General features: G+C 51.5%; 1 protein-coding gene across 2 annotated transcripts in view; it reads right to left on the reverse strand.

The window, feature by feature from the left end:
• The window catches only part of thap4 (THAP domain containing 4), an 83,089-nt gene that overhangs the window by 20,184 nt on the left and 44,099 nt on the right, over nt 1-18,806 (reverse strand). For both annotated transcript variants that reach the window (XM_043701724.2, XM_043701726.2), the window contains one exon: nt 16,308-16,411. In XM_043701724.2, coding sequence (XP_043557659.2) covers nt 16,308-16,411 — 104 coding nt within the window. The remainder of the gene's footprint in view (nt 1-16,307; nt 16,412-18,806) is intronic.

Raw genomic sequence — 18,806 nt, forward strand, 5'->3', positions numbered from 1 at the left:
TGTGCTGTACAAACCTGATAAACTTTCTGTGCTTGCACTCCTTAGTTTGGATGCTCTTTTCAACTGCAAGAAAGTTCTGCATTTCTACTGCATCACAGGCAAAAGGAAAGAGCTTGTATTAAAAAAGTGATTTTTATCAGCATCTCAAACAGTACGGCAACTAGGAGAAGGAAATGGCTAAGTGGCTAAGAGAGATGGCTTAACAATAAAAACTTGAGGTACAAAAGGACGGCTAGAGTATGAGCAGCTGCAAGAATGTAAGTCAAGACAGATGGTTAGACAGAGTCAAAGTGCAGTTAAACAGTCCTCATATCAGAGGAGGTCCATACCCAATTGTGCTTTTAAAATATTAGGCCTTAATAAATGTTAACAGGGCATCTAATGCAATATGTGAGGTTTCACATTTTTTGCGCACCAGAATGCTGAAAGGCTGAGCTGATCATGTCACAACAAGGGAGATAGGTATCTGAGAGCCTAATGATTTCTGCAAGTAACTGTACATCCTCTTAACCGAAGCAGAAAATTAGATTTCAAAATTAATATCACAGGTACAGAAAATAGAAATTGCAGTGGTGAACATAAAATCAAATCAGGCACAAAAAAAAAACAAAGAAAAAACATTGACAGAAAAAGAGGTGGAGAGGAAAAAGAAACTTAAACATTTAGAACAAAACGAACCTTCCAGCTCAGTGAGCAAACCTACATCCAGAACTTCAACGTGAGCTACAAATCTTCTTAAAACTCACTAACTTAGAACTTTATTTTTTTTTAAATGGGAGTATTGATGTGTGAAGTACTGCTGTGAAGATACAACCAATGGCTGTGTAAATCAGCAAAGAATTGAAATAAGACTGATAATTTGACTTCAACTGGATCTTTTACTCCACTTTTCTGTCCTTTCTCGTAGAACTTACAGACTTATACTTTTCAAAGGTATCTTCAGATAAAAATCAAGGTTTGGGAAAGCAATATCAAACTAACTTGTATGACTGTGGGAAACCAACATTACACTGTCCTGCAGTTGCTATCTTCTTGGCATTGGAGGTCAGTACAGAAAAGACAGGCCTGGCTTGAAGTGTGTGGGGACAGCCACATACTTGTTATCAATATCAAACAAGTACATTTTTCAATGAGCAAAACAACAAATATTAAGTGTGTTTCTTCAGTTCTTCAAATAACTGAACTATTGTAATTCTTTCAACTGTCAGTTTCCTGTAAAATTGTCCGTTTCCTGCAATGATACATCATGCTTTATTCTGTCATATCATTTCCAGCCACCCAACAATATTTGGCAGTCCTGAGAGTAGACCACCGACCCTGTTCGAGTTTCAATTTTAAACACATCTCGACAAATTAGTGTTTAGATAGAGTCTTAGCTTTTATCCGTCCTTGTTCCAAACATTGGCCATGCTATGAACAACCTTTTTCTGCTGTCTCTTGCACAGAAAGGCCAGTCCACATTTTGATATTGTGCACCCATGTTATTTTGAGGTTTTGTTGTATACAGTATCCAGGTGTTACAGCTTGTATAATTTATTTCTCAAAACACTTCCCTTCTGCTCGCATTAACTGCCTCCTCCTGAAATCACTATCTGAAGCAAACTTCTTTTAAGACCAGCTTTCTGAGGAACCTGCTCACTTGTCTGCCCATAGCGCATAAAGTAGTCCTTTCATCTTAAAAATCTCTTATTAGAGCCCGATGACACATCATGGTCCAGCTTCTCAACTGCAGAGAGTCACCGGCCACATAAGCACATTCAGAAAACAAACTTCCATTGCAACAGACATACAGTGACTACTCTATCATCTTCAGTGCTCACAACACTACCATTTTATGATTAATAAATTATTAGAAATTGTTTCTACTAGTTAAACTTGAGGGTCATAACCATAAAGGGACAGATTTTAAGAAGATTGTAAAAAAAAAAGTTGATGCAAGGAAAATATTTTTATGCAATGAACTGATTAGGATTTTGAATCCACTGCTCTATAGGGACACAGATTCCAGAGCAACTTTAGAAGGGAACTAGATCAATACTTCAAGGATAAGAAATTGCTGAGGCAGGTTGAAAAAGCTGTGGAATGGGACAAACTGGACTCGTGGAATAGCCCAAATGGCCTGCTGTGCTGTATTATCCAGTGATATTTTGAGAAATTAATACCTGAAAGTTCACACTTTTAAAAATTAATGCTCCGCACTATTTGCAGTGTTGAGCACATCCTGTTAAAAGGGTACTTCCACTCAAAATAACAAGACTAAACTGGTAAGTTTAGTTCTACCCACCATGCAAAAAAAGCAGCTTTGTGCCATTCTGTGCATTTCAATTATGTGCACTTGACAGCATTGCAAACCGAAACCCTTGGACATCGGTGTCAGCCCCTTGACTGAAACAGCTGTACCACTTCTGCTGAAATAATTTTGGTCACCAGTAGTCTCAAGGTCTTAATAGCAAAATCTGGACTATTGCATTTTGGGGAAAATGCACATGCACACTACTGAATAACTTCAACATGAAACACATTGTGCAGTTACTCTGGTCAGTAGGCGTTTGCACAGATTCTAATATGTTTGAATGGTGCTTCTCTTTGTTCGTAAAACATGCATTATCTCATCGTGTTCCTTGCAGAATGATTAAAAAAAAGTCAGTTTCATTGACTAATCTCAGGAAAATCACAGAAGTGCATCAATCTCCTCAAATCAGCATGTGAAGCCTGGCCCAGCAATAATTAAATATAACCTGACTAAAGCCTTGGTTTTTGCACTGGACAACTGACCTAAACCTAGGGAAGTAGTACTTTGAGAAGTGTGGCTTCACAAAGAGTCTGGAAATGGGCGGGCTAGAGATTATCCATATAGAGTCATCTCCCCTAATTAACAATCAAACTCTGGTAAAGTGCATTTTGGTGAAGACAGGATCAATCTTGGCCAGCATATTCCCCATGCTCATACAGTTTATCAACTTCGAGCCATTAAAATCACTAATCTTTTCAATTTGTTAATCCAGCTGCTCTCAATCACAGAGGGGAATGGGAAAAGTGAGATTCCTATTCATGGTTGATTCTTGATCAATAGGGCAACAAAAGAATTACCTGGAAAGGGTAGGAACATGGAATGTTGGATCAGCCAAGATCCTACTGAATGATGGAGCTGGTTCAAGGGACCGAACAGCTTCCTCCTGTTCCTATTAATACCCAGTCACCTGTTTATAATAGAACCATCTATACAGATCAGCACCAACATTCTACCCAGGGCCTACTTGCCTTCTGTACCTGGACATTAGTTTGCAGGTTCTCTATTCTCCGGCCAATCTGCAAGTTGTGGGCGGCACGGTGGCACAGTGGTTAGCACTGCTGCCTCACAGTGCCGGAGACCCGGGTTCAATTCCCGCCTCAGGCGACTGACTGTGTGGAGTTTGCACGTTCTCCCCGTGTCTGTGTGGGTTTCCTCCGGGTGCTCCGGTTTCCTCCCACAGTCCAAAGATGTGCAGGTCAGGTGAATTGGCCATGCTAAATTGCCCGTAGTGTTAGGTAAGGGCGAAATGTAGGGGCATGGGTGGGTTGCGCTTTGGCGGGTCGGTGTGGACTTGTTGGGCCGAAGGGCCTGTTTCCACACTGTAATGTAATCTAATCTAATCTTAATTTCATCACATTATTGGATCTTGGAGCTTAATTCTGAACAAAATCAGTCCCTGAGCTATTTAAGGAGAAGTTAAAATTTAATGGGAAAAGAAAGAAGTTCAGGGTGGGAAGCTTAGGGCTTTGAGAACTGAAGGCATTGTCCCCAATGGTGAAGTAGTTAAAATCAAGGGTGTACAAGAAGCTGAAATGTTGGAGTGCAGCAATCTTGGAGGATTATAAAGTGCAAAGGACTTTTACGTTACTCCCCTCCCTTCCCTTACTCTCAATTCTTCCACCACCGCACCTGCTCCCAGAGGAGCAATTCCACTCCAGGACATCCCAGATGCCCTTCTATTTCAAGGACCGCAATTGCCCCTCCCGCATGATCAAGAATGTTCTCCATTGCATCTCCTCCACTTCCTGCATGTCTGCCCTCCCAGCTGCAACAAGAATAGAAACTCCCTGGTCCTCACATTCCACCCTGCGAAACTCCAAATACAGCACATCATCCTCCGCCATTTTTGCCAACTACAGTCAGACCCCAAAACCAAAAATATATTTCCCTCCACAACCCTATCTGCATTCGGCAGAGATCAATTCCCTTTTCAACTCCCTTGTTAGGACCTATCTGTCCATCATCCTTACAATCCATCCACTCCATCATAATGATCTCCTACCTGCTTCCCCCTATCGCCATCCAACTTACCACCCCCCCCCCCACCACCAAACCCACCTCCAAATTTATCTCTCAGACCCTTTCCCCTCCACATTCCTGATGAAGGGGTTATACCCAAAATGTTGACTTTGCTGCACCTTGCATGCTGCCTGACCTGCTATAGCTAGTGCTATAGGCAAGGGTTATTCTACGTGAGGTAAGTATAAATGATCTTATGATTGTATGGATAAGTGGTGAGAGAAGCGTTGCGAGGTCAAAAAGACATGTTAGAGGAAAAAGCAGACTGAAAAAAAGAAAGTGAGACGGATATAAAAGATTTACAGTAATACAAATATTGGGCGCAGCTAGACAGAAATAATGTGAATGAGTTAAACTTATGCAGCGAGAGAGCAACAGACAGTGAACCAGAGAGAGTGAGGGAGGGGGAGAGAGAGAGAGGGAGAGAGAGTGAGAGGGAGAGAGAGAGAGAGGGAGAGAGAGTGAGAGGGAGAGGGAGTGAGAGGGAGAGGGAGTGAGAGGGAGAGGGAGTGAGAGGGAGAGGGAGTGAGAGGGAGAGGGAGTGAGAGGGAGAGGGAGTGAGAGGGAGAGGGAGTGAGAGGGAGAGGGAGTGAGAGGGAGAGGGAGTGAGAGGGAGAGGGAGTGAGAGGGAGGGGGAGTGAGAGGGAGGGGGAGTGAGAGGGAGGGAGTGAGAGGGAGGGAGTGAGAGGGAGGGAGTGAGAGGGAGGGAGTGAGAGGGAGGGAGTGAGAGGGAGGGAGTGAGAGGGAGGGAGTGAGAGGGAGGGAGTGAGAGGGAGGGAGTGAGAGGGAGGGAGTGAGAGGGAGGGAGTGAGAGGGAGGGAGTGAGAGGGAGGGAGTGAGAGGGAGGGAGTGAGAGGGAGGGAGTGAGAGGGAGGGAGTGAGAGGGAGGGAGTGAGAGTGAGGACGGGGGAGGGAGGACGGGGGAGGGAGGACGGGGGGGGGAGGGAGGACGGGGGAGGGAGGGAGGACGGGGGAGGGAGGGGGGACGGGGGAGGGAGGGGGGACGGGGGAGGGAGGGGGGACGGGGGAGGGAGGGGGGACGGGGGAGGGAGGGGGGACGGGGGAGGGAGGGGGGACGGGGGAGGGAGGGGGGACGGGGGAGGGAGGGGGGACGGGGGAGGGAAGGGGGGGACGGGGGAGGGAAGGGGGGGACGGGGGAGGGAAGGGGGGGAGGGGAGGGGGAGGGGGGAGGGGAGGAGGGCGAGGGCGAGGGCGAGGGCGAGGGCGAGGGCGAGAGGGAGGGCGAGAGGGAGGGCGAGAGGGAGGGGGAGAGGGAGGGGGAGAGGGAGGGGGAGAGGGAGGGGGAGAGGGAGGGGGAGAGGGAGGGGGAGAGGGAGGGGGAGAGGGAGGGGGAGAGGGAGGGGGAGAGGGAGGGGGAGAGGGAGGGGGAGAGGGAGGGGGAGAGGGAGGGGGAGAGGGAGGGGGAGAGGGAGGGGGAGAGGGAGGGGGAGAGGGAGGGGGAAGAGGGAGGGGGAGAGGGAGGGGGAGAGGGAGGGGGAGAGGGAGGGGGAGAGGGAGGGGGAGAGGGAGGGGGAGGGGGAGGGGGAGGGGGAGGGGGAGGGGGAGAGGGAGGGGGAGAGGGAGGGGGAGAGGGAGGGGGAGAGGGAGAGGGAGGGGGAGAGGGAGGGGGAGAGGGAGGGGGAGAGGGAGGGGGAGAGGGAGGGGGAGAGGGAGGGGGAGAGGGAGGGGGAGAGGGAGGGGGAGAGGGAGGGGGCGAGGGAGGGGGCGAGGGAGGGGGCGAGGGAGGGGGCGAGGGAGGGGGCGAGGGAGGGGGCGAGGGAGGGGGCGAGGGAGGGGGCGAGGGAGGGGGCGAGGGAGGGGGCGAGGGAGGGGGCGAGGGAGGGGGCGAGGGAGGGGGCGAGGGAGGGGGCGAGGGGGGGGCGAGGGCGGGGGCGAGGGCGGGGGCGAGGGCGGGGCGAGGGCGGGGGCGGGGGCGGGAGGGGGCGAGTGTGAGTGTGAGTGAGAGAGAGTGAGAGAGACAGGGACAGAGTGAGAGAGAGAGAGAGGGACAGAGTGAGAGAGAGACAGGGACAGAGTGAGAGAGACAGGGACAGAGTGAGAGAGAGACAGGGACAGAGTGAGAGAGAGAGAGAGGGACAGAGTGAGAGAGAGAGAGAGGGACAGAGTGAGAGAGAGGGACAGAGTGGGCGGGGGAGGGAGGGGGAGGGAGGGGGAGGGAGGGGGAGGGAGGGGGAGGGAGGGGGAGGGAGGGGGAGGGAGGGCGAGGGAGGGCGAGGGAGGGCGAGGGAGGGCGAGGGAGGGCGAGGGAGGGCGAGGGAGGGCGAGGGAGGGCGAGGGAAGGCGAAAGAGAGGGCGAGGGCGAGGGCGAGGGCGAGGGCGAGGGCGACAGAGACAGAGACAGAGACAGAGACAGAGACAGAGACAGAGAAAGAGACAGAGAAAGAGACAGAGAAAGAGACAGAGAAAGAGACAGAGAAAGAGACAGAGAAAGAGACAGAGAGAGCGAGAGCGAGACACAGGGAGAGAGCGAGACACAGGGAGAGAGAGAGAGACAGGGAGAGAGAGAGAGACAGGGAGAGAGAGAGAGAGAGACAGGGAGAGAGAGAGACAGGGAGAGAGAGAGAGAGAGAGAGAGACAGGGAGAGAGAGACAGGGAGAGAGAGAGAGAGAGAGAGAGAGAGACAGAGACAGACAGGGAGAGAGAGAGAGAGACAGGGAGAAAGAGAGAGAGACAGGGAGAGAGAGAGTGAGACAGGGAGAGAGAGAGAGAGAGAGAGAGAGAGAGAGACACAGAGAGCGGGGGAGAGAGAGAGAGAGAGAGAGGGCGAGGGCGTGAGAGAGGGCGAGAGGGCGAGGGCGAGGGGGCGAGGGCGAGAGGGCGAGGGCGAGAGGGCGAGGGCGAGGGCGAGAGGGCGAGGGCGAGAGGGCGAGGGCGAGAGGGCGAGGGCGAGAGGGCGAGGGCGAGAGGGCGAGGGCGAGAGGGCGAGGGCGAGAGGGCGAGGGCGAGGGCGAGAGGGCGAGAGGGCGAGGGCGAGAGGGCGAGAGGGCGAGGGCGAGAGGGCGAGGGGGCGAGAGGGCGAGAGGGCGAGAGGGCGAGGGCGAGAGGGCGAGAGGGCGAGAGGGCGAGAGGGCGAGAGGGCGAGGGCGAGAGGGCGAGAGGGCGAGGGCGAGAGGGCGAGAGGGCGAGAGGGCGAGGGCGAGGGCGAGAGGGCGAGGGCGAGGGCGAGGGCGAGAGGGCGAGAGGGCGAGAGGGCGAGAGGGCGAGATTGCGAGGGCGAGAGGGCGAGAGGGCGAGGGCGAGAGGGCGAGAGGGCGAGGGCGAGAGGGCGAGAGGGCGAGGGCGAGAGGGCGAGGGCGAGAGGGCGAGAGGGCGAGGGGGCGAGGGCGAGAGGGCGAGAGGGCGAGGGCGCGAGAGGGCGAGGGCGAGAGGGCGAGAGGGCGAGGGCGAGAGGGCGAGAGGGCGAGGGCGAGAGGGCGAGGGCGAGAGGGCGAGGGCGAGAGGGCGAGGGCGAGAGGGCGAGGGCGAGAGGGCGAGGGCGAGAGGGCGAGGGCGAGAGGGCGAGGGCGAGAGGGCGAGGGCGAGAGGGCGAGGGCGAGGGCGAGAGGGCGAGAGGGCGAGAGGGCGAGGGCGAGAGGGCGAGGGCGAGAGGGCGAGGGCGAGAGGGCGAGGGCGAGAGGGCGAGGGCGAGAGGGCGAGGGCGAGGGCGAGAGGGCGAGAGGGCGAGAGGGCGAGGGCGAGAGGGCGAGAGGGCGAGAGGGCGAGAGGGCGAGAGGGCGAGGGCGAGAGGGCGAGGGCGAGAGGGCGAGGGCGAGAGGGCGAGGGCGAGAGGGCGAGGGCGAGAGGGCGAGAGGGCGAGAGGGCGAGGGCGAGAGGGCGAGGGCGAGAGGGCGAGGGCGAGAGGGCGAGGGCGAGGGCGAGAGGGCGAGAGGGCGAGAGGGCGAGAGGGCGAGGGCGAGAGGGCGAGGGCGAGAGGGCGAGGGCGAGAGGGCGAGGGCGAGGGCGAGAGGGCGAGAGGGCGAGGGCGAGGGCGAGAGGGCGAGAGGGCGAGGGCGAGAGGGCGAGGGCGAGAGGGCGAGGGCGAGAGGGTGAGGGTGAGGGCGAGAGGGCGAGGGCGAGAGGGCGAGGGCGAGGGCGAGAGGGCGAGGGCGAGAGGGCGGGGGCGAGAGGGCGGGGGCGAGAGGGCGGGGGCGAGAGGGCGGGGGCGAGAGGGCGGGGGCGAGAGGGCGGGGGCGAGAGGGCGAGGGCGAGAGAGGGGGCGAGAGAGGGGGCGAGAGAGGGGGCGAGAGGGCGAGGGCGAGAGAGGGGGCGAGAGAGGGGGCGAGAGAGGGGGCGAGAGAGGGGGCGAGAGAGGGGGCGAGAGAGGGGGCGAGAGAGGGGGCGAGAGAGGGGGCGAGAGAGGGGGCGAGAGAGGGGGCGAGAGAGGGGGCGAGAGAGGGGGCGAGAGAGGGGGCGAGAGAGGGGGCGAGAGAGGGGGCGAGAGAGGGGGCGAGAGAGGGGGCGAGAGAGGGGGCGAGAGCGAGGGCGAGGGCGAGGGCGAGGGCGAGGGGGCGAGGGCGAGAGAGACAGAGACAGAGACAGAGACAGAGACAGAGCGAGAGAGAGCGAGAGAGAGCGAGAGAGAGCGAGAGAGCGAGAGAGAGCGAGAGAGAGCGAGAGAGAGCGAGAGAGAGCGAGAGAGAGCGAGAGAGAGCGAGAGAGAGCGAGAGAGAGCGAGAGAGAGCGAGAGAGAGCGAGAGAGAGCGAGAGAGAGCGAGACACAGGGAGAGAGAGAGAGACAGGGAGAGAGAGAGAGACAGGGAGAGAGAGAGAGACAGGGAGAGAGAGAGAGACAGGGAGAGAGAGGGAGAGAGAGAGACAGGGAGAGAGAGAGAGAGATAGGGAGAGAGAGACAGGGAGAGAGAGAGAGATAGGGAGAGAGACAGGGAGAGAGAGAGAGAGAGAGAGAGACACAGAGAGCGGGGGAGAGAGGGCGAGGGCGAGGGCGAGGGGGCGAGGGCCAGAGAGAGGGCCAGGGCCAGGGCGAGGGAGAGGGCGAGGGCGAGAGAGAGGGCGAGAGAGAGGGCGAGAGAGAGGGCGAGAGAGAGGGCGAGAGAGAGGGCGAGAGAGAGGGCGAGAGAGAGGGCGAGAGAGAGGGCGAGAGAGAGGGCGAGAGAGAGGGCGAGAGAGAGGGCGAGAGAGAGGGCCAGGGCCAGGGCCAGGGCGAGGGCCAGGGCGAGGGCGAGGGCGAGGGCGAGGGCGAGGGCGAGAGAGATGGCGGGAGAGGGAGGGAGAGGGAGGGAGAGGGAGGGAGAGGGAGGGAGAGGGAGGGAGAGGGAGGGAGAGGGAGGGAGAGGGAGGGAGAGGGAGGGAGAGGGAGGGAGAGGGAGGGAGAGGGAGGGAGAGGGAGGGAGAGGGAGGGAGAGGGAGGGAGAGGGAGGGAGAGGGAGGGAGGGAGGGGGAGGGAGGGGGAGGGAGGGGGAGGGAGGGGGAGGGAGGGGGAGGGAGGGGGAGGGAGGGGGAGGGAGGGGGAGGGAGGGGGAGGGAGGGGGAGGGAGGGGGAGGGAGGGGGAGGGAGGGGGAGGGAGGGAGGGGGAGGGAGGGGGAGAGAGGGGGAGAGAGGGGGAGAGAGGGGGAGAGAGGGGGAGAGAGGGGGAGAGAGGGGGAGAGAGGGGGAGAGAGGGGGAGAGAGGGGGAGAGAGGGGGAGAGAGGGGGAGAGAGGGGGAGAGAGGGGGAGAGGGGGAGAGAGGGAGAGGGGGAGAGGGGGAGAGGGGGAGAGAGGGAGAGAGAGGGAGAGAGGGGGAGAGGGAGAGAGGGGGAGAGGGGGAGAGGGAGAGAGGGAGAGAGGGAGAGCGAGCCAGGGAGAGCGAGCCAGGGAGAGCGAGCCAGGGAGAGCGAGCCAGGGAGAGCGAGCCAGGGAGAGCGAGCCAGGGAGAGCGAGCCAGGGAGAGCGAGCCAGGGAGAGCGAGCCAGGGAGAGCGAGCCAGGGAGAGCGAGCCAGGGAGAGAGAGAGAGAGAGAGACAGGGAGAGAGAGAGAGAGAGAGAGACAGGGAGAGAGAGAGAGACAGGGAGAGAGAGAGACAGGGAGAGAGAGAGAGACAGGGAGAGAGAGAGAGAGACAGGGAGAGAGAGAGAGAGAGATAGGGACAGAGAGAGAGAGAGATAGGGACAGAGAGAGAGAGAGAGAGCACGCATGACAGAGAGAGAGAGAGAGCGACAGAGAGACAGCGAGAGAGAGAGAGAGAGTGTGAGCGTGAGAGCGAGACTGACAGAGAGAGAGAGTAAAAGAGAAAGAGAGAGAAACCTATAAATACCAATCACTTGAGGCTGCAAAAAGCTTTAACACTTTGCTTCTTTGCATTACGTAGTCTCTTTCACAACTCCAAATCGCCCAAAAGCACTTCACAGTTAATGAAATTTCGTCACCATTTTTGTGATTATTAACGATTTCTAAAGCACTAAGACCCACAAAGAGGAATAAGGTAACGTACCACACAAGGTCTTAAAAATGTCTGGTCGAGGGATAATCAATTATTGAGTGTACAGCATGGTATATTTCTTTGAGAGTCAGTCCTAAAGAAGTTCGATATCTTTCTACTTGAATTCTACAGCCCAATGTTTTTCTTGAACCAGCAAGCAGAAAACTAATTTTAGTTTGAACATTCAGAAAAAATTGTTTTTTTTACAGCAGTACGTGTCCTGTCCAACTAGAAAGAATGCACTGTTGGACCTGGTTCTTGGAAATGGATGGGCCAAGTGGATCAAGTGTCAGTGGGGAAACATTTAGGAAATAAATATTTAGTTTGATGATAGAAAAGAAAACAAGCAATTCAGAGTAAAAACAACCAACTTCAGGACACAGTTAACTTCAATGGGGCACAAATAGGACTGGACCAGATAGACTGAAACAACAGGCCATGGCAAAAAAAAAACCTGTAGCTGAACAATCAGTTATTTTCAAAGAGGAGATAGTTTGGTTACAGTTTCCTCAAAAGGGAAAGGGTGGACAAACAAATCCACAGCTCCCTGAATGAGGAAGGAAATAGAAACTAACATAAAGAAGTGTGTTTATGACAGGTGCCAGATAGAAAGTACAATTGAGAACCAAGAGGAATACAGAGGGTTGATCGGAGAAATGAAAAGGCATATTAGAGAAGCAAATAGGGATTATAGGGAAAGACTAGTAGTCAACATAATAGGGAATTCCCGAAGTCTTCTCCAGACGCAAAGCTAATAGAGTGGTAAAAGGAGTCTGTCTGATTAAGGTGCTAAAAAGCAGATTTATATACGGGAAAATGAAGCAATGAATATTGTGCATTTGACTTTACCAAGAAGGTAAATGGTACCCAAAGTTTTGTAACACAGGAGGAAGCTTGGTCATTGGAATGGGTCAAAATTGATTTGGAGGCAGTGTCGGATAGGCCATCAACATTAACAGTTGACAGGGTGCCAGAACAGATTAAACGCATTTAAGGATACTAAAAAAATGAGAGAAGGTTTTAGGGCATTGGCCAGAATCTTTCAGTGGTTCCTGAGACTTGGGATGGTGCCAAAAGCCTGGAATGTTCCAGACCGTATAGTTCATGTGAGAAAAAAATAATTAAGGCTCAGCTTAGTGTCACACCTCACTGGGATAATGCACTGGAAGTCATGTCCCACTATTTGCAGTCATCATAAGAGTTAAAAGATGTTAAATCGTTCCCCCTCGCCTTATATTTTAAAATATGCAAAATTAGCCAAATTTCATGTCGTTCAGATCTCAGTTAACAGAAAGCATGGACCAAGTTTCTATTCTTAACAGGAATTACAATTTATTGCAAGTAATTAGACTCAAACTACAGCTAAACAGTTATGAACTGACAGCATTATACTCTACTGCTGAAAACTCTAATCCGTTTATAAACCACCCCAGACAGAGACAGACAGGAAAAAGAAGCAGGGTGTTATGATGTGGAGATGCTGACATTGGTCTGGGTGGACAAAATCAGAACTCACACAACGTCAGCTTATAGTCCAGATTTATTTAAAATCACAAGCTTTTGGAGCATTGCTCCTTTGTCAGGTAAAAGAGGCACAGAATATATAGCTGGAGAGATAATGGCAAGGCAATTCCAGGTAATTAAGAATTAAGAGATAAATACAGAAGGAAAGATTGGGAAGGTAGTTCATGACATCTGTTAACAGGATTGCTTCTCAATTTTCCTTCTTCAGAGGCTTTCACTGGTTTGCAAAGGAATAGAGTGACTGGCTCGCTTAAAAAAAGGTCTCTGGCTTATCTATTAAAAGTCTCAGCTTACAGCAAGTACTTAAAGAAAGATACACTGGCTTTCCTCATGCCATAAATAGCTATTACTTCAGTCAGAGACAGCACCTGAGCTGATGGAGATCTGCAAAGTTTCTCTGGATCTTGTTCATAACTTCAAGTTCTACAGCTGCATAAAAACCAAATCACACTGCAGTCAACAAGCAGAAAGCTTTGTCACTGGTAACTGGTAATTGAAGTCACAGAGCAATGAAATATTTGTGCCAACAAAAACATCATCTGTACATAAGCCCTCTGCTCCAGTTCATCTGCAAACACATTTTAACTACCGCTCAAACAAGCAACTGCGTAAACTGTGTTTACAATGAGTGGCAGGCTACTTGCTGTCTATACATACAACCACCCCAGGTCTTAAAACAGTTGTTTTCTCATTTCAGTCCACAACTAAAAATACAGGAAGAAAAAGGAACCAAGTGTCTACACCAGCAATTAAAGATCACTCAGTTTAATTAGAGTGGCAGAGAAGCTTCAAGAAACAAATTATCCAGTATAGAGGTAATAGCTGCATGGATAAAGGTGGCGGTTTATGATAGCCAACCGCATTTCTGAAAGGAAATATATAGTGTTTAATTAACTTGGAGCTTTTGTTGAAGAGATTACAGAAACAATCAATGATGGTAATACTGTTGATGTGGTGTAAACCGAATTCCAGAAGGCATTGGATACAGGTCACACAAGACTTGAGCAACATTATAGCTCAAATAATAGAAGGGACAGTAGCAGCGTGCATATAAAATTGATTAGGTGACAGGAAAGTAATGAATGGAGGAGGCTTACAGTGGAGATCCCCATAGTTTGGAAATGGGATCCTTGCTTTTCCTGATATATATTACCGATCTAGATCCTGGTACACAAGGGGCTCTTTCAACATTTGCAGAAGCATTGTAAACCGTGAGATCAGTGTAGAATTTCAGAGAGACATAACCAAGTTGGTGGAGTGGGCAGATAGGTGGCAATTGAATTTCTATCTGGAGAAATGGGAGGTGATGCATTTTGGTAGGAGAATCATTAACAAGCAACATACAAGATCTGGACAATATCCTGGCTTAGGCTGAAAAGTGACAAGTAACATTCACATCACACAAACGCTACGCAATGAACATCTTCAATAAAATAGAATCTAATCATCGCTCCTTGATTTTAATGATGTTATCAACACTGAATTCCCCACTAATATCATCCTGGGAATTACCACTGACGAGAAACTCAATGGCAGAAAGTGAGGACTGCAGATGCTGGAGATCAGAGATGAAAAGTGTGTTGCTGGAAAAGCGCAGCAGGTCAGGCAGCATCAAGGAACAGGAGAATCGACGTTTCGGGCATAAGCCCTTCTTCAGGAACTCCTGAAGGGCTTATGCCTGAACGTCGATTCTCCTGCTCCTTTGATGCTGCCTGACCTGCTGCGCTTTTCCAGCAGAGAAACTTAATGGGACTTGTCATGTAAATACAGTGGCAACATGACGTCAGTGGTGGGCAAGTTGTTGGAGGGAATCCTGAGGGATAGGATTGACACGTATTTGGAAAGGCAAGGACTGATTAGGGATAGTCAACATGGCTTTTGCATGGGAAATCATGTCTCACAAACTTGATTGAGTTTTTTGAAGAAGTCACAAAGAGGATTGATGAGGGCAGAGTAGTGGATGTTATCTATACAGACTTCAGCAAGATGTTCGACAAGGTTCCCCATGAGAGGCTGCTTAGCAAGGTTAGATCTCATGGAATACAGGGAGAACTAGCCATTTGGATACAGAACTGGCTCAAAGGTAGAAGACAGAGGGATGTTGTTTTTTAGACTGGAAGCCTGTAATAAGTGGAGTGCCACAAGGATCGGTGCTGGGTCCACCACTTATCACAAATGATTTGGATGTGAACATAGGAGGTATAGTATGTAAGTTTGCAGATGACACCAAAATTGGAGATGTAGTGGACAGTGAAGAAGGTTACCTCAGATTACAATGGGATCTTGATCAGATGGGCCAATGGACTGAGGAGTGGCAGATGGAGTTTAATTTAGATAAATGCAAGGTGCTGCGGTTTGGGAAAGCAAATCTTAGCAGGACTTGTACACTTAATGATAAGGTCCTAGGGAGCGTTGCTGAACAAAGAGACCTTGGAGTGCAGGTTCATAGCTCCTTGAAAGTGGAGTCGCAGGTAGATAGGATAGTGAAGAAGTTGTTTGGTATGCTTTCCTTTATTGGTCAGAGCATTGAGTACAGGAGTTGGGAGATCATGTTGCGGCTGTACAGGACATTAGTTAGGCCACTTTTGGAAAACTGTATGCAGTTCTGGTTTCCTTCCTATATAAAGATGTTGTGAAACTTGAAAGACTTCAGAGAAGATAAACAAGGATATTGCCAGGGTGGGAAAATTTGAGCTATAGGGAGAGGCGGAATAGGTGCGGCTGCTTTCCCTGGAGTGTCAAAGGATGAGGGTGACCTTATAGAGGTTTATAAAATCTTGAGGGGCATGGATAGGATATAAACAAAGTCTCTTCCCTGGGGTGGGAGAGTCCAGAACTAGAGGGTATAGGTTTAGAGTGAGAGGGGAACGATATAAAAGGGACCTAAGGGGCAACTGTTTCACGCAGAGGGTGGTGCGTGTATGGAATGAGCTGCCAGAGGAAGTGATGGAGGCTGGTACAATTGCAACATTTAAAAGTCAACTGGATAAGTATATCAATAGGAAGGGTTTAGAGGGATATGGGCCGGGTGCTGGCAAATGGGACTAGATTAGGTTGAGATATCTGGTCAGCATGGACCAAAGGGTCTGTTTCCATGTTGTACACTTCTGTGACACCACGACTCTAAGTACAGTACAGAGCAATTAACTCATCTCCTGACTCCCCAAAGCCTGTCCACTATTTACAAGGCACAAGTTAGGAGTGCACTTCCTACTTGGCTAGATGAGTGCACCTTCAGCAATACATAAGAAGCTTGACACCATCTAGAACAAAGGAGCCCACTTGACTGGGACCACATTTACAAATATCCACTCCCTCCATCACCACTGCTCAGTCACATCTGTGTGTATTATCTGCAAGACACACTGCAGAAATTCACCAAAGATCCCTCAATCTAGAACACAAGAACAGCAGTTAGGTAGGAACACCATCATCTACAAGTTTTCTTCCAAGCCACTCTCTATCCTAACTAGGAAATATATCACCATTCCTTCAGCGTCACTGGCGCAAAACCCTGAAATTCCCACTCTAGGGGCATTGTGGGTCCACCTACAACACATGGACTGTAGTAGTTTATGGTGGCAGCTCGCCACTACCTTTTCAAGAGCAACTAGGGACAAGCAATAAATGCTGGCCAGCCAGCGATGCCCACACCCAAAGAAAACATGGCAGAGACCATGTAGGTGTGGGTAAAAGGCCCTCAAGTGTTCAATTGGCCATGATCCAATCAAATGGCAAAACAAGCTTAACAGGCTCAATGGCCTACATATGGTTCCTGTGCGTTCAAATGAAAAAAAAACAAACATTCAGCATTTCAATCTTATCTAGTTGCCAAAGTGAGTTTCACTGAGGAGTAGACAGTTTGCTAAATTGCTCAAGCTAAAACAAATAAAAATAATGCTCATCAACAGCATTGCAAACTAACTGCCAGCCTGAGAGGAGAGAGAACAAGAGCATCAATTTGGGAAAGGGGGAGACTGAGACGCAGCAGTATATTACTACCTTCGATGCAGGAAAGGGAATAGATGGAGCAGCTTGAAGCCCACTCTTACCTGCTGGACATGAGGTTCTTTTGCAAAGGACATTCGAGCTACAGATTGAGAAGCTAGTGTCAGTTCCTGATCTTTTACTTCCCCTTCTTCAATTTCCACAATACCTTGAGAAGAAAAGCACCAGTTTAAAAATAATGCTAACATCAAAACAGTCTGAAAAGAAAAATAACATTATTTGCGCAACAAACCACTGAGAATTTGATCTGCAGGATAAGGTGATGGGTATTACCAATTATGCACTCTATTGATCTGCATGATTCTGAAGCAAGAAACACTACCTGATTAACACTTCAACAATATTCTTTTAATTTGCATAACACTCAACATCTGATTATAGGTAAACATAATAGAGAAACGTCTTCATAAAGATATACTAACATGCAGAGCTTGCATCAACTCATTCTAATTATGTTACACCAGAGGCAAATATTTGAACTGAACAAAGTAGGAACAATGACTTTGAACTCTGAAAAAGAACCACAAATAGAATTCCACCTCAAACAAAAGCAGCTGCAGCGACCGACCGAGATAACCACCAATTCGAAATCTGGCTTGGCTCATTATGTAAATGCAAACACATCACACCTGACAAGACTGTCATCCAGAGCAGGGGTCAGGGGAGCGAAGATTGACAACACTGAAACCATCCCTCTAAAAGGCATATTACATTAAATCAATATCACCAAAGGCATTCACCAATGGTGATTGTGCTGTATTCACCATTCCCTCAATTTGTAAATGTAATTTTACTTTTGCTGACAAGGCCAACATTGCCTATCCCTCATTCCATTTGAATGGAGATGGTTGCTGGGTCATTTCAATGGGCAGTTAAGAGTCAACCACCTCCGAGTCTGGACTCTCATTAGGACCAGACGAGCTAAAGGATATTAGTGAAACAGATGGGTTTTTATAGTAACCAAATGATTACTACCACAGTTGTCATCACAGCCTAGCTTTATATTCCAGCTGTGGTAGAATCATTGATCTTACAGCACTGCAGGAAACCATTAATGCATTGCAATTATACTCACTCTTTCAAAGAGCTAAACAATTAGTCCCAATGTTATTTTCCCATATATTTGTAATATTTTTAACAAATTCTCTTTCAAAAGTCAACATTAAGTCTGCTTTGTAAATCCATTCAGGCAGTGCATGGATTTGAACCAATATCCCTTGCACAGTAGCCTGGGCCTGTGGATTACTAGTTCAGAGACATCAACATCATGTCACTAGTCTTTCACCCCACCCCCACAAATAACCCAATCTTATAACAGCAGCAGAATGCTCCAATATGTTGTCAGCCTACTCACTACATTTATATCGTGATTTGACATGAGAACAGAACCAGTTTAGCATAAAATAACTTGGTGTTGCCTCCTGGTTAGCCGACATGCAGTTCAACAACAACAAAATAAAATACTGATAATATCTTTGCTTCTCTTTCCTGCAGGGCCACTTGCGGTTGATTTGGAAAGTCATAGTAAAGTATGGCTTTATTTACTGAACTTCCTTTCGGCAGGTCTACATGAGGGAGCGAGACAGACAGACAGAAAGAAAGAGAGCGAGAGACAGAAAGAAAGAGAGCGAGAGAGGGGGAGACCGAGCGAGAGAGGGGGGGACCGAGCGAGAGAGGGGGGGACCGAGCGAGAGAGGGGGGGACCGAGCGAGAGAGGGGGAGACCGAGCGAGAGAGGGGGAGACCGAGCGAGAGAGGGGGAGACCGAGCGAGAGACCGAGCGAGAGAGGGGGAGACCGAGCGGGAGACCGAGCGGGAGACCGAGCGGGAGACCGAGCGGGAGACCGAGCGGGAGACCGAGCGGGAGACCGAGCGGGAGACCGAGCGGGAGACCGAGCGGGAGACCGAGCGGGAGACCGAGCGGGAGACCGAGCGGGAGACCGAGCGGGAGACCGAGCGGGAGACCGAGCGGGAGACCGAGCGGGAGACCGAGCGGGAGACCGAGGGGGAGACCGAGGGGGAGACCGAGGGGGAGACCGAGGGGGAGACCAAGGGGGAGACCGAGGGGGAGACCGAGGGGGAGACCGAGCGAGAGACCGAGGGGGAAACCGAGCGAGAGAGGGGGAGACCGAGCGAGAGAGGGGGAGACCGAGCGAGAGAGGGGGAGACCGAGCGAGAGAGGGGGAGACCGAGCGAGAGAGGGGGAGACAGAGCGAGAGAGGGGGAGACAGAGCGAGAGAGGGGGAGACAGAGCGAGAGAGGGGGAGACAGAGCGAGAGAGGGGGAGACAGAGGGAGAGAGAGAGTGTGCGAGAGAGTGTGCGAGAGAGTGTGCGAGAGAGTGTGCGAGAGAGTGTGCGAGAGACAGAGTGTCTCTCACTCTGTCTCTCGCTCTGTCTCACAGAGCGAGAGACAGAGCGAGAGACAGAGCGAGAGACAGAGCGAGAGACAGAGCGAGAGACAGAGCGAGAGACAGAGCGAGAGAGAGGGCCAGAGCGAGAGAGAGGGCCAGAGCGAGAGAGAGGGCCAGAGCGAGAGAGAGGGC

This window comes from Chiloscyllium plagiosum, unplaced genomic scaffold (assembly GCF_037043375.1).
Source record: "Chiloscyllium plagiosum isolate Xiang-an unplaced genomic scaffold, Cpla_swu_hap1 HiC_scaffold_13, whole genome shotgun sequence".
Taxonomy (NCBI): domain Eukaryota; kingdom Metazoa; phylum Chordata; class Chondrichthyes; order Orectolobiformes; family Hemiscylliidae; genus Chiloscyllium; species Chiloscyllium plagiosum.